This window comes from Macaca mulatta, chromosome 15 (genome assembly GCF_049350105.2).
Source record: "Macaca mulatta isolate MMU2019108-1 chromosome 15, T2T-MMU8v2.0, whole genome shotgun sequence".
In the NCBI taxonomy this organism is placed as follows: domain Eukaryota; kingdom Metazoa; phylum Chordata; class Mammalia; order Primates; family Cercopithecidae; genus Macaca; species Macaca mulatta.
Genome location: NC_133420.1, coordinates 6,900,376 through 6,915,297, shown reverse-complemented (window position 1 = coordinate 6,915,297; position 14,922 = coordinate 6,900,376). Strand labels below are relative to the sequence as shown.

The 14,922-nt window shown below is 55.0% G+C and overlaps 2 protein-coding genes across 3 annotated transcripts in view; one reads left to right on the top strand and one right to left on the bottom strand.

Annotated features, from left to right (window-relative positions):
- Positions 1-14,922, bottom strand: part of PIERCE1 (piercer of microtubule wall 1) — a 266,631-nt gene that overhangs the window by 99,139 nt on the left and 152,570 nt on the right. The window lies entirely within an intron of this gene.
- LOC106993568 (lipocalin 1-like) lies at positions 3,176-9,898 on the top strand. Of its 2 annotated transcripts, none has more exons than XM_028834619.2 (6): positions 3,176-3,519; positions 4,643-4,779; positions 5,867-5,940; positions 6,191-6,298; positions 7,590-7,685; positions 8,570-9,898. In XM_028834619.2, the coding sequence occupies exons 1-6, from the start codon at positions 3,409-3,411 to the stop codon at positions 8,593-8,595; spliced, it is 552 nt and encodes a 183-aa protein (XP_028690452.1). In that variant the 5' UTR covers positions 3,176-3,408; the 3' UTR covers positions 8,596-9,898. The 2 variants fall into 2 exon arrangements, with proteins under 2 accessions (XP_028690452.1, XP_077823257.1); XM_077967131.1 differs by having other exon boundaries at positions 3,177-3,519; positions 7,523-7,685.

The following is a 14,922-nucleotide window of genomic DNA, read 5'->3' as shown; positions in this document are numbered from 1 at the left end:
GGAGACCCGCACACGTACAGAGGGCGTCAGGAAGGGACGGCGTCAGGGGCCGCTTGCGTAGCCTCGGTTCTTGCTGGGACCTGAACTGGAGCAGGCTGTGGGGCGACCACACTTCCCAATAGGAAATTCACCCTGAGAGCATGTGGGCCAAGAGGCAGCCAGGAGACCCAGGGCCGTCTGGGGTGGGTTTGGCTGGTCCAGGGCTCTGCAGAGTCTGGGGCTGGGCTGCTGCTGCTGCTGTGGGCAGGGCTGGGGGATCAGGTCCCTGAGCTCCTGCAGTGACTTCTTCTTTCTGCTTTAATCCACAGCAAGGTGCACAAACTCCAGCTGTGGGTGAATGGATCCCTGCCCCTGTCCACACCTGCTGCTCTGGGCCAGCGGCCTTTTCCACCAGAGGGGACGGGGTCTTGCTCCAAGGACGGCCCTCCCAGTGCAGTCCCCAGTCTGTTGGGCCAGAGGCCTCAAGGCAGTGCTGGTTAAAGATGGCTGGTCCAGGGCCCGGCCTTGGTCAGAACATCCAGGTGGGAAGACCCTACTGTAGACCGAAGAAGCCCCTACTCTCTCTACCCAGGTGTGCAGGGCTCACCGGGCAGGTGGGGACCCTCCAGAAACTCCCACTGAGGTCTCTCTCTACCCAGGCGTGCAGGGCTCACCGGGCAGGTGGGGACCCTCCCAGAAGCTCCCACTGAGGCCTCAGGAAAAGCCACAGCCTCCTCCCACCCCAGATGCCTCCTCCCACCCCAGATGGCATGAAACTGGCACCCAGTCTTGGTGCCCCGTTCCTTGCCTCCAGTCACCCCTTCTGTCTGCCCCCTGCACACACAGCCCTGCACACATATACACTTGTGTACTCACACACCCCCGCACACACACCCCTGACCTCACACTTGTACACACACATCTGGACTCACACCTGCACACACTCTTGCACACACCCTGCACTCACACATCTGCATTCACACTCCTGACCTCACACTTGCACACACACCTGCACACACATGTGTACACTCACACACTTACACATGCACACCCCTGCACTCACCCCCTCCACTCACACACACCTGCATACACACCCCTGCACACACACCCCTGCACACACACCCCTGCACTCACACTCCTGGCTTCACACTTGCACAGACACATCTGCACTCACACCTGCACACACATATACACACACACCAGCACTCACACACTTGCACACACCTTGAATTCACACCCATGCACTCACACTCCTGACCTCACACTTGCACACACATCTGAACACACACATGCACACTCACACACACACATGCACACCCTGCACTCACACACATCTGCATACACACATCCCTCCACTCACACACCTGGATACACACAACCCTGCACTCACACATACCTGCACACGCACACCCCTGCACTCACACACACCTGCGCACACACACCCCTGCACTCACACACACTTGCACACTCACTCCTGCACACAGATCTCAGGCCAGCACCTGGCCACCAGGGAGGTTGGGAAGTAGAGGAAGGTGCCCAGAGGCAGAAATCATAGACCCAGGGCAGCAGCTGGGCCCTGGAAGGTCCACAGGGAGTGCTAGGACCCCCTAAGGCCCAACCAAACGGGCAAACTTGAGGTTGAGTGTGGCTGCTGTTGAGTGACATCCTGCACCCAGAAGGAGGAAGAGGGATGGAGGCCAGAAGCTGCCACCCTGCACTGAGCCCTGCCCGGCCCTGGCCCCTTCTGGAACCTGCATGCGGGTGCAGGGTGGGGCCTTCCCAGGGCGCAGGGGCTGTGGGTGGGGTGCGAGATGCTGTATTGGTCCCTGGCCCCTTGACTCAGGCATGGCCAGCTCAGCGTTGGAGGGTGTGCGGGAGCCCAGACTGAGTCAGCCGTGGGTGGCAGCTACTCTGTCTTCCAGCACATAGGGGACGGGCCCGAGGTCTCCTCAGGCCCACCTGCGGCCAGGGGTGGGGAATGAGACTTCATCTTCTAGCCTGGCCGTTCCCAAGGCTGACCTGAGAGAGCTGCCTCACCCTGGCCTGCTGATGGAAGCCTCCAGAAAGACGCTGCAAATCAGGCCAGGCCCTCCCCAGCCTGGGCTTTGGAGCCTCCCCGATGGGCTGGGGGCATTTCATGCAAACCTAACCAGACCCTTGGCAGGACCTTTGGCCGGAAGCTGACTTCACAGTGAGCTTATGAGGGGCAGGCACTCAACTAAGCTCTTTACTTTATTACCTGACTCCGTCCTCAGAGCACCCTGCACAGGCCGTGTCATCCCTGCCCCCTCTCCATCTTTGGAGAGAAAACAAGCTCAGTGGGTTGAACTTGGGACTACCCACATCCCATGGTGGGCGGGGGTGCATCACTCCTAGAGTTAACCCTGCAGCACCAGCCCAGAGTAGCCCCCTAGTGTCTATCTAAGAACCCTGGGGCCAAGCCAGTGGTCACCCTGAGGCCAGCGGTACTCCTCAAACCAGACCCCAGACTCCCTGTAAGCTGGAACCTACAGGGGCCGGGCAGCCTCTCAGCCCCATGCAGCCCCAGGCAGGAGGAGGGAGGGCGGGGGTGGGGTGGGGTACAGAGGCAGGCACCACATTCGAGGGCTGGCAGGCATCTCTGCAGCTGCAGCAGGGAAGGAGGGAGTGGGGAAGGGGCAGACCACAGGGGCTTTGTGGCCTGGAGATCCGCACTTAATCCAGATGGCAAACGAGGACCCAAGGCGGGTGAGCAGGGAGCACCTGACCTCACCCCACGCTGGCCTCTGGACACGCGAGGGCAGGAGGATGGGGCAGGAGAGAGGCTCATGGCCTGGGCTGGGAGTGGCTCCAGCGTTGGAGAGAGGGAGCTGGTGGGAGACGTTTGCAGTAAGCAGGAACAAAGGGCAGATGCCCCGTGAGGGCTCAGTGCCCAGCGCGTGCCGAGTGCCATCCCAGGGCTGGTCTGCGTCACCCCTCCACCCTCCCCACACCCAGGCAGGCCCCACCCCCTCCACCCTCCCCACATCCAGGCAGGCTCACCATGAGCAGGAGATGAACAGGGATGTGAGAGTGATCCTGGCATTCGTGGCTCCAGCAGCCGGTGGACAAATACACTGGGGGCCAGGGGGCCTGCGGAGGAGGGACTGCAGGCCTGAATGAGCCCATATCCTCCTCTGCCCTCTTCCCAGCCCCCCTCAGGCCACAGGCGTCATCCCAGAATCCAGGACAGACGTGCAATGCAGTTAAACTGCCCAGACAGCCACGCCACACCCAGTCCAAACCACAGCTTCCCATCACTTTAGATGCCGGGCGGTGCCAGGGAGGCGGCGTCATTCCTGGGGTAGGGTTGCGGAACTTGGAACTTTTAGGTGGCGGGTGGGAAGGTGGGTGGGTCTGGGCAGCACAGAGGAGGGAGCTGGTTGGGGGCACTCTCCCTTCCCCGGAGTCATGGCGCTGGAGAAAGGCCCTCTCCTGCTGCTGGCCCTCGGCCTGGGCCTGGCAGGTGCCCAGAAGGCTCTGGAAGAAGTGCCGGTACAGCCGGACTTTGATGCACAGAAGGTAAGTGTCATGGGTCCAGTCCCCAGACTCAGGCTTGGAACACGGGCTGGGGATGACACGAGTGTCACATTGAGGAGGTGCAGGGGGTGGGGGCAGGTGGGCGGGGACTGGGGTTTGGGCCCTGCCTGACCCTGCAGCAGCTCTGGAGGGTGAGCTGCACCTGAGCCTGGGTCCAACCGAGGCAGGAACGGGCTCTGTCCTCCCGCACAGCCGGAACCAGCGGCCACTGATTAACCTCGGGGCGCTTCCCTCTCTCCTGGCTGTGGAAGCCGCAGCACAACAGCAGTCTCAGGAGAAGGCTGCAGGGCGGCGTCCAGTGAAGCAGAGCACCCAGACGCTGGGCCCAGGCAGGGAGCAGGGGAAGGGTTCACCCTGGGTGACACGAAGAGGCCAGCCCCGGGTGCAGGGAGGGTCCCAGTTCCTCCTCCCTGTGTGGCCCCTGGGGTCCTGGTGCTGCTGGTGGGAGTGCAGGGATGGAGGGACGCCCAGCACAGAGCCAGACCCTCCCTTCTACCCTCCCTGGCCAGGGGAACAGAGCTTGGATCAAGCAGAGGCAGGGGTGTGGGGCTGAGGGAAGTGAGGGTAGCAAGTGGGGAAGGGGATTGGACAGAGATCTGAGAGAAGGGGACGGGAGGTGACTCTTCCCAAGAAGGAAGCACGGCTTATCCTCCACCTGGACCCACAGATGGGCATTTGCCAATATAGACTGGGAAGAGGGAACGTTTGCCAATGCAGCCTCCTGGGAGGGGCACGACCTCCTGGTGACCATGCTCAGTGCCAGAGCTGGGGCCTGAGAGCTCAGAGGGTGGCCCACTGGTGCCCACAGCCGGGCACTAGCCGGCCTCTCCCGCCCCAGCCTGCACCCCTGCAGGTGGAGGGGGTGCCACACGGCCAGGCACTAGCCCTCTCCTGCCCCAGCCCGTACCCCTGCAGGTGGTGGGGTGCCACACGGCTGGGCACTAGCCAGCCTCTCCCATCCCAGCCCGCACCCCTGCAGGTGGACGGGGTGCCACACGGCCAGGCACTAGCCCTCTCCTGCCCCAGCCCGTACCCCTGCAGGTGGTGGGGTGCCACACGACTGGGCACTAGCCAGCCTCTCCCGCCCTGGCCCGCACCCCTGCAGGTGGAGGGGCGCTGGCTCACTCTGCAGCTGTCAGCCAGCCACGCAAACCTGGTCTCTCCGGCCGACCCTCTGAGGCTTGCTCTCCACTCCATCCAGACCAGGCACGGTGGGGACGTGGACTTCGTGCTGTTCTGGAAGTAAGCATGGCTCCTGCCACCCCTCTTAGATGCTCACTCTCAGACCCAGGGACCCCCAAGGGACAGTGACAGTGTTCCGAGGCAGAGGAACACATCACACCAAGCTGAGGCCCAAGACCCCGCTCCAAGAGGGGCAAGCTCGGAAGCTGCCAGAGGCAGGCGGGCAGGAAACACCAGCCCAGCCCTGGAGACCACGTCCAGTCCCAGCAGACATGCCCACTGGGCCATGGGCCTGTGTTCCAGCTGTGAAGGAAGCCCGGGTCTGGCGTTTTAAATGTGCCATCTCCAGTGTTTGAAAGTTGCCTAATTCCCAACAACCCTCTCCCAAGGACCACAGCCACCCGGGTCCACGCCCCTTTCGGCCCCGATGTAAGTCAGGGAATCCTAAGGACAGCTGCGCTGTCAGCAAAAGAAAATCAGCCCTGGGGACAAGCTGTGCCGAGCCCAGTGACACCGACAACAAGCTCACATTGTTCCACCTGCACCCACAGCTCTGAAGGCCATGAGACCCACATCCTAGTAGCCACTCAGTCACAGACACACTGTGTGGGGGCCCGCAGAGTCCCGGGGGTTGGCGGGTACCCACCCCAAATGAGAAACTGAAGACCCCAGAGCAAAGGGCATGGGGGTGAGGGGGGCTCTGTCTACACACAGAGGCAGGAGCATGGGGGTGAGGGGGGCTCTGTCTGTGCACAGAGCCAGAGCAAGTGGGGACAGGCACGACAGTCAGGGTCCCAGCCCCCAAGACCTGCAGTTCAGAGCCAAGGCCAGACTGGGACCAATCCGCTCCAGGAGGTTTGGTGTCATCCCAGAAATGAGGAGGACCTCACTTCCTCACTCCGACCCCATCCCCAGCACCCCCTGGGCATCGCCGCCTCCTGGCTGCATGACCCTGGTGCCTGTGCCCGGACAAGGCTGACCCAGAGCCTGGGGAGCTGACGCCCCGGGGAGGACAGGAGGGCTCTCAGCTGGTGGCAGCCCCAGTGTCCGCTGGTAGAGAGCCCTGAGAGGGTCACAACATCCTGGGGCAAGACAACAGGACAGAGTTGGAGGCTGACCAGGCCCTGGTTCCCTTCTCCTTTCCCAGGGGAGAAGGGGTGTGTAAAGAAGCAAACATCACCGTCCATCCAACCCAGTTGCAAGGCCAGTACCAAGGCTCCTGTGAGTGCCCCTGTCCGGGATCCAGGCTGGGCTCTGAGTGGGGAGGGGCGAGCAAGGGACGCTCGGACACCCGGCCCTGGCCGCAACACTCAGGAGGGGGCTGTCGGCTTTGGGGAAAGACCAGGTGCTGGAAGGAGGTCGTGCATCCTCTTGGTCGCACTGCACTGTCCACAGGGCATGGGGGGGTCCAGGGCCTGGGGGACAGAGGAGCGAGGCATTGTGTATCACCCAGCCCCGGGGTCTCCCACAGTTGAGGGTGGCAGCATGCACGTACGCTTCGTCAGCACCGACTACAGCAACCTCGTTCTTTACGTGCGCTTTGAGGATGACGAGATCACCAGCCTGTGGGTGCTGCTGGGTAAGTGGCCAGCTCTCCCCAGCGCTGGCCGGTGCAGTGCCCGGGTCCCCAGATAGGAGGGAGGAGCTGCCGGACACTCCCGGGTCTGTGCGGAGACTGGCCGTCCTGTCTGGGAGGTGCCTCCTGTGCAGTGTGTTCTGAGGGCGCAGGCAGCCTCGGGCGGACGTGGGGAGGACGTCCCCACGCAGGACGTGCAGCGCGGACGTGGGGAGGACGTGCACCGCACGCAGGACGTGCACCGCACGCAGGACGTGGGGAGGACGTGCACCGCAGGACGTGCACCGCACGCAGGACGTGCACCGCAGGACGTGGGGAGGACGTGCACCGCAGGATGTGGGGAGGACGTGCACCGCACGCAGGACGTGCACCGCACGCAGGACGTGGGGAGGACGTGCACCGCAGGACGTGCACCGCACGCAGGACGTGCACCGCAGGACGTGGGGAGGACGTGCACCGCACGCAGGACGTGCACCGCACGCAGGACGTGGGGAGGACGTGCACCGCAGGACGTGCACCGCACGCAGGACGTGCACCGCAGGACGTGCACCGCACGCAGGACGTGCACCGCAGGACGTGGGGAGGACGTCCCCACGCAGGACGTGCACCGCGGGTCGGCTACGAGGCGGGCACGGCGCTGGGCGCTGCACTGGGAGCTTGAATTATCAGTGGATGGAACTGAGAAAATGCTTTCCTTGTCTTCCTCCTTATCAAGCAATGTCTCGGGGTCCTGTGGGTCTGAAAGTAAAAGCACCATGGGAGAAGGGCTCGAAGGGCACAGGGGACAGAGTCCAAGACATGGAGAGGCTGCGGTGTCCTGAAGACAAGGTGGAGATAGATGGGCCTGGGGGCATTTCAGGGCGGAAGATCAGCCGGAGCCGAGCCTGGGATGGGGTGGGGGAGCAGGACAGCAGCAGTCGAGAGGCCCCAGGGCTGAGAAGGTCGAGGGGGTGGGAAGGGTGGCGCCAGGCCGGAACTCGGGACCCTCTGGGGATCTCCACTGAGGCGGGCCTAGGCCTGACTCCCTCCTTCCAGGGGCACTTTACCTGCCGTGCTCAGAACAGACCTGTGTTTAGAGGAGACAAGGTTGGGGCCACTGCAATCAGAGCTGGCCGGGCCCGGGAGGTCGCAGAGGGGGTGCTGCCGTGGTCCGACGAGCCCCCAGCCCATGGCAACTTAGTGGTGGGGTGATGCCCAGGGCCTCTGCCTCCCCATTGTTCTCCGCAGAGGAAGAGGGCAGAAAAGACAGAGGCTCCAGGCCTCAGTCCCTCACTGTCAGCTCCTCTGATTCCAGCCAGAAGAATGCAGGAGGACCCCAAATGGGTGGGAAGATACTTGGAGTACGTGGAGAAATTCCACCTACAGAAAGTCCCGGTCTTCAACATAGATGGTGAGCACTGCCCCCCAGCCACGTCCCGGAGCCGGACAGGAGGAAGACCCAAGGGTCTGGGGCCTGGTCTTCCCAGCCAGCACCACAGAGGGTGTAGCCCATCCCCACTCCCCTTACGGCCAGGCCTGTGCAGGCTGCTTCAGGGGCTGCCAGATCTCACCAGCCCCACGTGATACAATGATAGGGGCCCGATGCCCTCTCCACTCTACAGATGTGGCTCAGAGATGTTCAGTAACAAGGCCAAGTTGCACAGCCAGGAGGAGGAGCTGGAAGGGATCCAGATCTCCTCCCTCCTGAGCCAAGTGCCCAGCCAGCCTCTCCCCTCTCTTGCCTCCCAACACATCATTTGGTCAATCAACAAACACACGGGCCAGGCCTGTTCTGGGAGTTTGGGATTCACTTAGAACAAGACAGATGCATCATCCATCCCTAGTGCAGGTTACATGGTAGCAAGCATTGTAATTACCTGATTTGTTAGAGGCAAGGGCTACAGGGGTGGGAGTGGGGGCTAGAGCAGGGTTTGGGGAGCCTGACCATGCTGTGTGAGTACAGGCAGCCAGGGTGGGTGGCCCTGAGATGGGATGAGGTGAGGAAGGTTCCCTGGAAGAGGGGTCATGCGGATGGAACAGGAGTTGAGCAGAGGAGGGCAGGGATGAGATCCAAGGCTGAGTGGGGCAGTGGTGGGGCCTTGTGGGCCCCCAAGGGAACTGGGTTTCCACAGAGCACAGGGCCCTGGCAGGACACAGCCAACATGGGGAGGCAGAAGGCCAGGTGATGCCACTTAGGGACGGCTGTTTTGTGCTATGTGATTGACTGATTGATTGATTTCAAAATGAATGAGTCAAGTCCTCAGAATCACCAACTGTTTCTTTTCTGCTCCACAGGCCCTTGTCCCCCACCCCGAGCCTAGGTCTGGTGGCTCCGGAGTCTTCCTGCCTGGGCTCCTTACCCCTCTGTTGCCCTCAGCCCCCCTTCCACCTCCTTCACCTTGGTTTGTGGCCTAGACTCTGCCCCAGTTCCCTGCTGGAAGTCCTTTTGCATCTCAGGGACCCAAGGAAGCTCCCCAGCCTGGGGCCCAACCCTGCCTGTCTCCTGGTCCCCTCCCCTGCTGGGAAGGCCTCTTCCTTCTGTGGGTCTCCAGGTCCTACCAACCACCTGTCAACCAACAGCCGAGGGCCAACAGCATGCCCCAGCCTGGTCTGTGGGCTTGGAGCACACACAGGGTGGTGAGGAGGGGGCATATGGCCCCCTGAGCTCCTACCCACAGCGCCAGATGCCTCCAAAACATATACAATGAGTGGAACACTATAGCCCCAGGCGCCTCCGAGGCACCCCCCGAGAGCTGCTGGGGTGGCCCCCAAGTGTCCTTCAGGAACTTGACCCCACGGAGGCTGTTCTCAGATTCCAGCTCCTCTCCACTCTGACCCGCCTCACCTGGGTCTGCTGGGGACCCTCTAGAGAGGCGGCGTCCATGCTCCGTGAGCAAACACATATGTCTCTACCGAGGTCCGAGAACCCTGAGTGAGCCCAGCTCCAGACCCTGCTCCCCGTAGGAGTCCAGCAGGGCCGCCAGGTAAACAAGGACGGCTCTACCTGTGTGGCAGGTGAGACCAGCCAACGCCCACTCCTCCGGGCCCAGGATTCTGAAGGGCAGCACCCGCTTCTGCTCCCGGCGAGCCAGGGCCGCCCATCGGCAGGGCAGGCTCTGAGGAAATTGGGTCAAGGACTTGATACTTGTCGTCTGGAACTCCCAAGACAGGTATGGCCAGAGGCTGCCCCGAAAACGCCTCCAGTGAGGCCTTCTCCACCTTCTCCCCCTTCTCCCCCTTCTCCCCCACGTGGGATAAACACAACGGAATGAAACCCAGAGCTGGTGGTGAAGCTGATGATGAAGCCCCACAGTTCTCCTGAAAATCAACAAGTCCGGCTGGAAAAACACAAGGAAAAACGACACTCACAAAGCACACATGTAACAAGAGGTTTATGGAATTTGTAAGATCATAAAAAATAGCTTTTTCTGGGGCCCTAAAATGACCGGGATAAATAGCGACGCGAGAGTGCTGCGTCTCTCTCAGCATCGTTGAGTTGGTAACCTCAGGTTCACCCACACACTTCAGCAATTCCATTATTCTTCCAGTGGGATTTTTCCCCAAACTGCAGATCTGTATCTAAAATTTACATGAAGGAATAAAAGTTTGGAAACATTTTTAAAAGAAGCATCATGCAGATGGCTGTACCATTCTATCCTAATATCAAACAGCAGTGATGAGAAGCGTGTGACATTAGCTCAGGGCAAAAGAACAGCAAGAAACTGGGTATCGAGTCAAGGAATGAACCCGAATGTATACAACAACTTCAGAGATGGTACAAATGGCCTGTCCTAAAAAAGCATTATTTATTCAATAAATAGTGTTGAGGGAAATGGGCAAGACAGATTGGGGGAAATAAGATTGGCTATCTCACCTACACATTATCTTAAAATTCGTTCCTGATCAATTCTGAATAAAAGGAAGGAAATCTTGAAACTTCTTTCTATAACTTGCGGATGGGGTGCCTACACGGACAGTATCAACACCCGGGGAAAGGTTGAGAGCTTTAAACTTGGCATATCAAAGACATCATCAACACTATCAAAATGGAAAGAACAATCTGAAATTAACATTTGCAGCAAAAGTGACGAAGGGTTCATATCACATATGTAAATACATATGTAAATCAGAACTCCTTGAAGGGCCAGGCGTGGTGGCTCATGCCTGTAATCCCATCACTGTGGAAGGCTGGGGGCCAAACGATGGCTTGAGCCCAGGAGTTTGAGACCAGCCTGGGCAATACAGCAAGACCCTGTCTCTAAAAAAAAAAAAAAAACAAAAAAAACAAACAAAAAAAAAACTTAAAAAAAAGCAGTCCCAAATTAAAAAAATAACAAGAAAAAAAATAGCTGTGCATTGTGATATACATCTGTAGTTGCAGCTACTTGGAAGGCTAAGGCTGGCAGATCCCTCGAGCTCAGGAGTTTGAGGCTACAGTAAGCCATGATATCACACCACTGCACTCCAGCTTGGGCAACAGAGTGAGATCCTGTCTCTGAAAGTAAAAAGAAAAAAAGCACTGAGCAAAAGATAAGAAAGGCTATTTGCATAGATCAAAAGGCTGATTCAAAGGTTTGACTTCGGCCAGGTGCAGTGGCTCATGCCTATAATCCCAGCACTTTGGGAGGCCGAGGCGGGCAGATCACGAGGTCAGGAGATCGAGACCATCCTCGTTAACGTGGTGAAATCCTGTCTCTACTAAAAATACAAAAATTAGCTGGGGGTGGTGGTGCACACCTGTAGTCCCAGCTACTCAGGAGGCTGAGGCAGGAGAATGGTGTGAACCCAGGAGGCGGAGCTTGCAGTGAGCCGAGTCTGGACTCCAGTCTGGGTGATAGAGCAAGACTCCGTCTTGGAAAAAAAAAACAAAAAAAAAAAAAACGGTTTGACTTCATAAGTAATCAAATAAAAAAGAGAGGCCATTTATTATTGCTCATCAAATTGGCAAAATCAAACTACTTCTAGAAATCAATTTAGCACCCACCGTGAGGGAGGCACACGCTGGTTGGTGGGGACAGACGCTGGCTTTTCTGAGTGACCGGGTTTCTAAGCCTCCTAAGCAGGCTTGCCCTGGCACCTGGAAATTCTAAACATTCGCAAGCTTACCTGTTGTTCTGCCGTGCAAATCAAGAAATTTACAATGCTTTAATACTGATTCCATAATTTTAAAAAAATAAAACTTCAGAAGCCTTCTCAGTAAGTCTTCTAGCCTCATCCATAAATTGGCAGGAAAAAAAAAAGAAGTTTTGTTTAGTTCAGTACACCCCACCCTTTCCAGATCTGGCCCAAGTAATTACTAAAACTGTATATATAGGGTTTGTGGCTAACGTAATATCTATTTTCACCCTTTTGAAACTTTCATAGTTTTTTTTTTTTTTTTAATATGAGAGCTACTGTGTGAGATTCAAGAATGAGTTGCCGAAAAGATCACCTTCTTTTAGTCAAAGGAGACAGCAGCAAAAAAGAGGGAGGGTGAGCTAAGCCTTGACAGATAGGTTCTTTAAGATGGTCCCCGTCATGAACAGGGTATGAGGGGGAGGCTGGGTGACATAACGAAGGGGACCCTGAGGTGGTAGCCCCAGGTGTAATTCTGAACCCAGGGAAGCTTTCCTCAGCCTCGTCTTCCATCCCAGGAAACAGTGGTCAGCGCTCCTTGCAATCCGGTGTTTGAACTGCCATTATTTTTGGGACACCTACTGGATTAGTTTGCTCAGGCCACTAAGTTAGTGTCCACACATACATGTACATAAGCTAGTCTCCCAAACAAGGGAACATGTGTGACATCCACTTGCCGAAGAGAATTGGGTTCCAGTCCTCGAGGATTAACTCCTCCTGTAAAAGATGAGGAATGCACCATTTGGCAAGTTGGGCATCGCTGGATAGTAGCTTTAGCTTCTTTCCAGGTAACGCCGTATCTGCGTTTGAGACCAGAGGCATTAACATGGCTCAAATTGTGAAAGTGTCGAGCATTAGGTATTGCAGTAGCATCTAGGCGATCAGCCATTTGATTCCCTTCAGTCAAAGGTCCTGGAAGAGGTGTATGAGCCCTAATGTGAGTGATGTAAAAAGGGTGCGTTCTACTCCTAACTGCTGTTTGCAATTGGGTAAATAAAGTCATCAGTTGTTCATTTGTATGAAATCGTAACTGAGCATTTTCAGTTAACTGGGTGGAGTGAACCACGTATGAAGAATCAGAAATCACATTAATAGGCATCTCAAAAGCAGTCAATACCTCAATTACAGCTACAAGCTCTGCTTTTTGAGCTGAAGTATAAGGCGTCTGAAAAACTTTACCTTTTGAGCCAGAATAAGAAGCTTTACCATTACTAGACCTATCTGTAAAAACATTCTCAGCACCTTCAATTAGTTTAAATTTAGTTATTTTAGGGAGAATCCAATTAGTTAATTTCAAAAACTGAAACAGTTTCGTTTTAGGAAAATGATTATAGAGAATACCCGCAAAGTCAGCTAAACGGGTTTGCCAAGTAGACTATTTATAAAGGCTTGCTGCATTTGTGCCTTCGTGAGAGGGACAATAATTTTTCCAGGATCATATCCACGTAATTTAACAATCCGAGTTCTCCCATTTCCTATCATGGTAGCGATTTGATCCAAACAAGGAGTTAGAGTCCGTGAATTAGTATGTGGAAGAAAAAGCCACTCTCGTAAGTCCTGTTCTTGGACAATAACACCAGTAGGTGAATGCTGAGTTGAAAAAATTAGTGAATCTAGAGTCTTCTCTGGGTCTATTCTATTTATTTGAGCTTTATGGACTTGCTTCTCAATCAGTTGTAACTCGACCTCAGCCTCCTTTGTTAATTGTCGAGGGCTAGTGAGACTAGGATTTCCTCTAAGGATAAAAAACAGATTACTCATGGCATAGGTAAGAATGCCTAGAGCAGGTCGTATCCAATTATGTCCCCTAGTAATTTTTAAAAGTCATTTAATGTTTTTAATTTATCCCTACGTATGGTTACTTTCTGTGGCACAATGGTAGTGTCATTTACTAAGGTCCCCAAGTAGGAGTAAGGAGTAGTAATCTGAATTTTGTCAGGAGCTATAATTAAACCAGCACGAGAAATTGAATTTTGTGAGTGATCACAACGTTGGCTAATATTTCTCAAGTGAGGGCAGCACAAAGTATATCATCCTTATAGTGAATAATGTAATTGCTTGCCCCACATACGTCTGGCAAATTGTTGGGCTGTTTGACATGCCCTGTGGCAACACTTTCAAGTGACAATGCTTAGCAGGCTGCAGGCTGTTTACCGCAGGAATTGTAAACGCAAACTGTTCACAGTCCTGCTCAGCTAAAGGGATAATAAAGAAACAGTCTTTTAAATCTATGACTATTAAAAGCCAATTTTTTGGAATTATAGCAGGAGAAGGCAATCCTGGCTGTGATGCTCCCATAGGTTGTATAACTGAATTGATGGCTCTTAAGTCAGTTAACATTCTCCATTTACCTGATTTTTTCTTAATTATGAAAACTGGAGAATTCCAAGGAGAAAATGTTGGAGCTGTGTGCCCATTTTCTAATTGTTCAGCAACTAATTTCTCTAAAGCCTCCAGTTTTTCTTTACTTAGCGGCCATTGCTGTGTCCAAATTGGCTTATCTGTTAGCCATTTTAAAGGTATAGGTTCTGGAGGCTTAACAATGGCCACCATCAAAAATGATATTCTAATCTTTGGCGGGAACTTTTTCCACTTGAAGTGGTTCTTTCAAACCTTGCAAATGTTTTTCTAGTCCCACACCAGGGACATACCCCATTTCATGCATTGTATGTTGACTTTGAGGGTTATATGATTGTTCTGGAATTAGAACTTGTGCTCCCCACTGTTGTAATTAATCTCTTCCCCCTAAATTTATAGGTACAGAAGTTATAATTGGTTGAATAGTCCCAGGTTGTCCGTCGGGCCCCTCACGATGCAAAATATAACTACTTTGATATACTTCAGGGGCTTTACCAACTCCAACTATGTTAAATTGAGCAGGTTGAACTGGCTACATGGACGGCCAGGGCTGTAGAGAAATGATTGAAATGTCCACTCCTATATCTACCAAACCTTTACATTTCTTTCCTTGAATAATTATTTCACAGGTAGGACGTTTATCAGTAATTTGATTTACCCAATAAGCTCCTTCGCCTTGTTTATTTGTGCTTCCAAATCCTCCTGTTCATTTAATTTCACTTTTTCCCATTCCCACATATGGCACAATCAGGAGCTGTGCTATGCGCTCTCCTGGCTCTGCTTTCCAGGGAACAGAAGTAGATACAACAACTTGAATTTCCCCATTGTAAGCTGAATCAATGACTCCTGTGTGTATTTGTACGCCTTTTAAACTTAAACTAGGCCTCGCTAAAAGTAATCCTATTGTCCCTCCTGGCAAGGGTCCACAGACTCCTGTTGAGACCTTTTGCAGGGGTTCCCCAGGCTCACAGCTTTTGTGCAGCATAAATCTACTGTGGCACTACCGGCTGTGGCAGGGGACAGACATTGTGCAGGGGTGAGGGAACGGCCTGAGCTGGAAATGCCCCGGTTTAGAACAGGGCCCAGGATGGGCCCCTCATGGCGTTTCCCGAAATCAGGTTCCCTTCTTTATCAAACTTAGAGTGACACTGACTAGCCCAGTGTTTTCCTGTTTT

Excerpts from the sequence above, each read along its gene's own strand:
- LOC106993568 (XM_077967131.1), top strand. The coding sequence starts at position 3,409 with ATGGCGCTGGAGAAAGGCCCTCTCCTGCTGCTGGCCCTCGGCCTGGGC. Across the intron at positions 6,299-7,522 it reads CAGCCTGTGGGTGCTGCTGG|AGGAAGAGGGCAGAAAAGAC; the intron begins GTAAGTGGCCAG and ends TGTTCTCCGCAG. Across the intron at positions 7,686-8,569 it reads CCCGGTCTTCAACATAGATG|GCCCTTGTCCCCCACCCCGA; the intron begins GTGAGCACTGCC and ends TCTGCTCCACAG.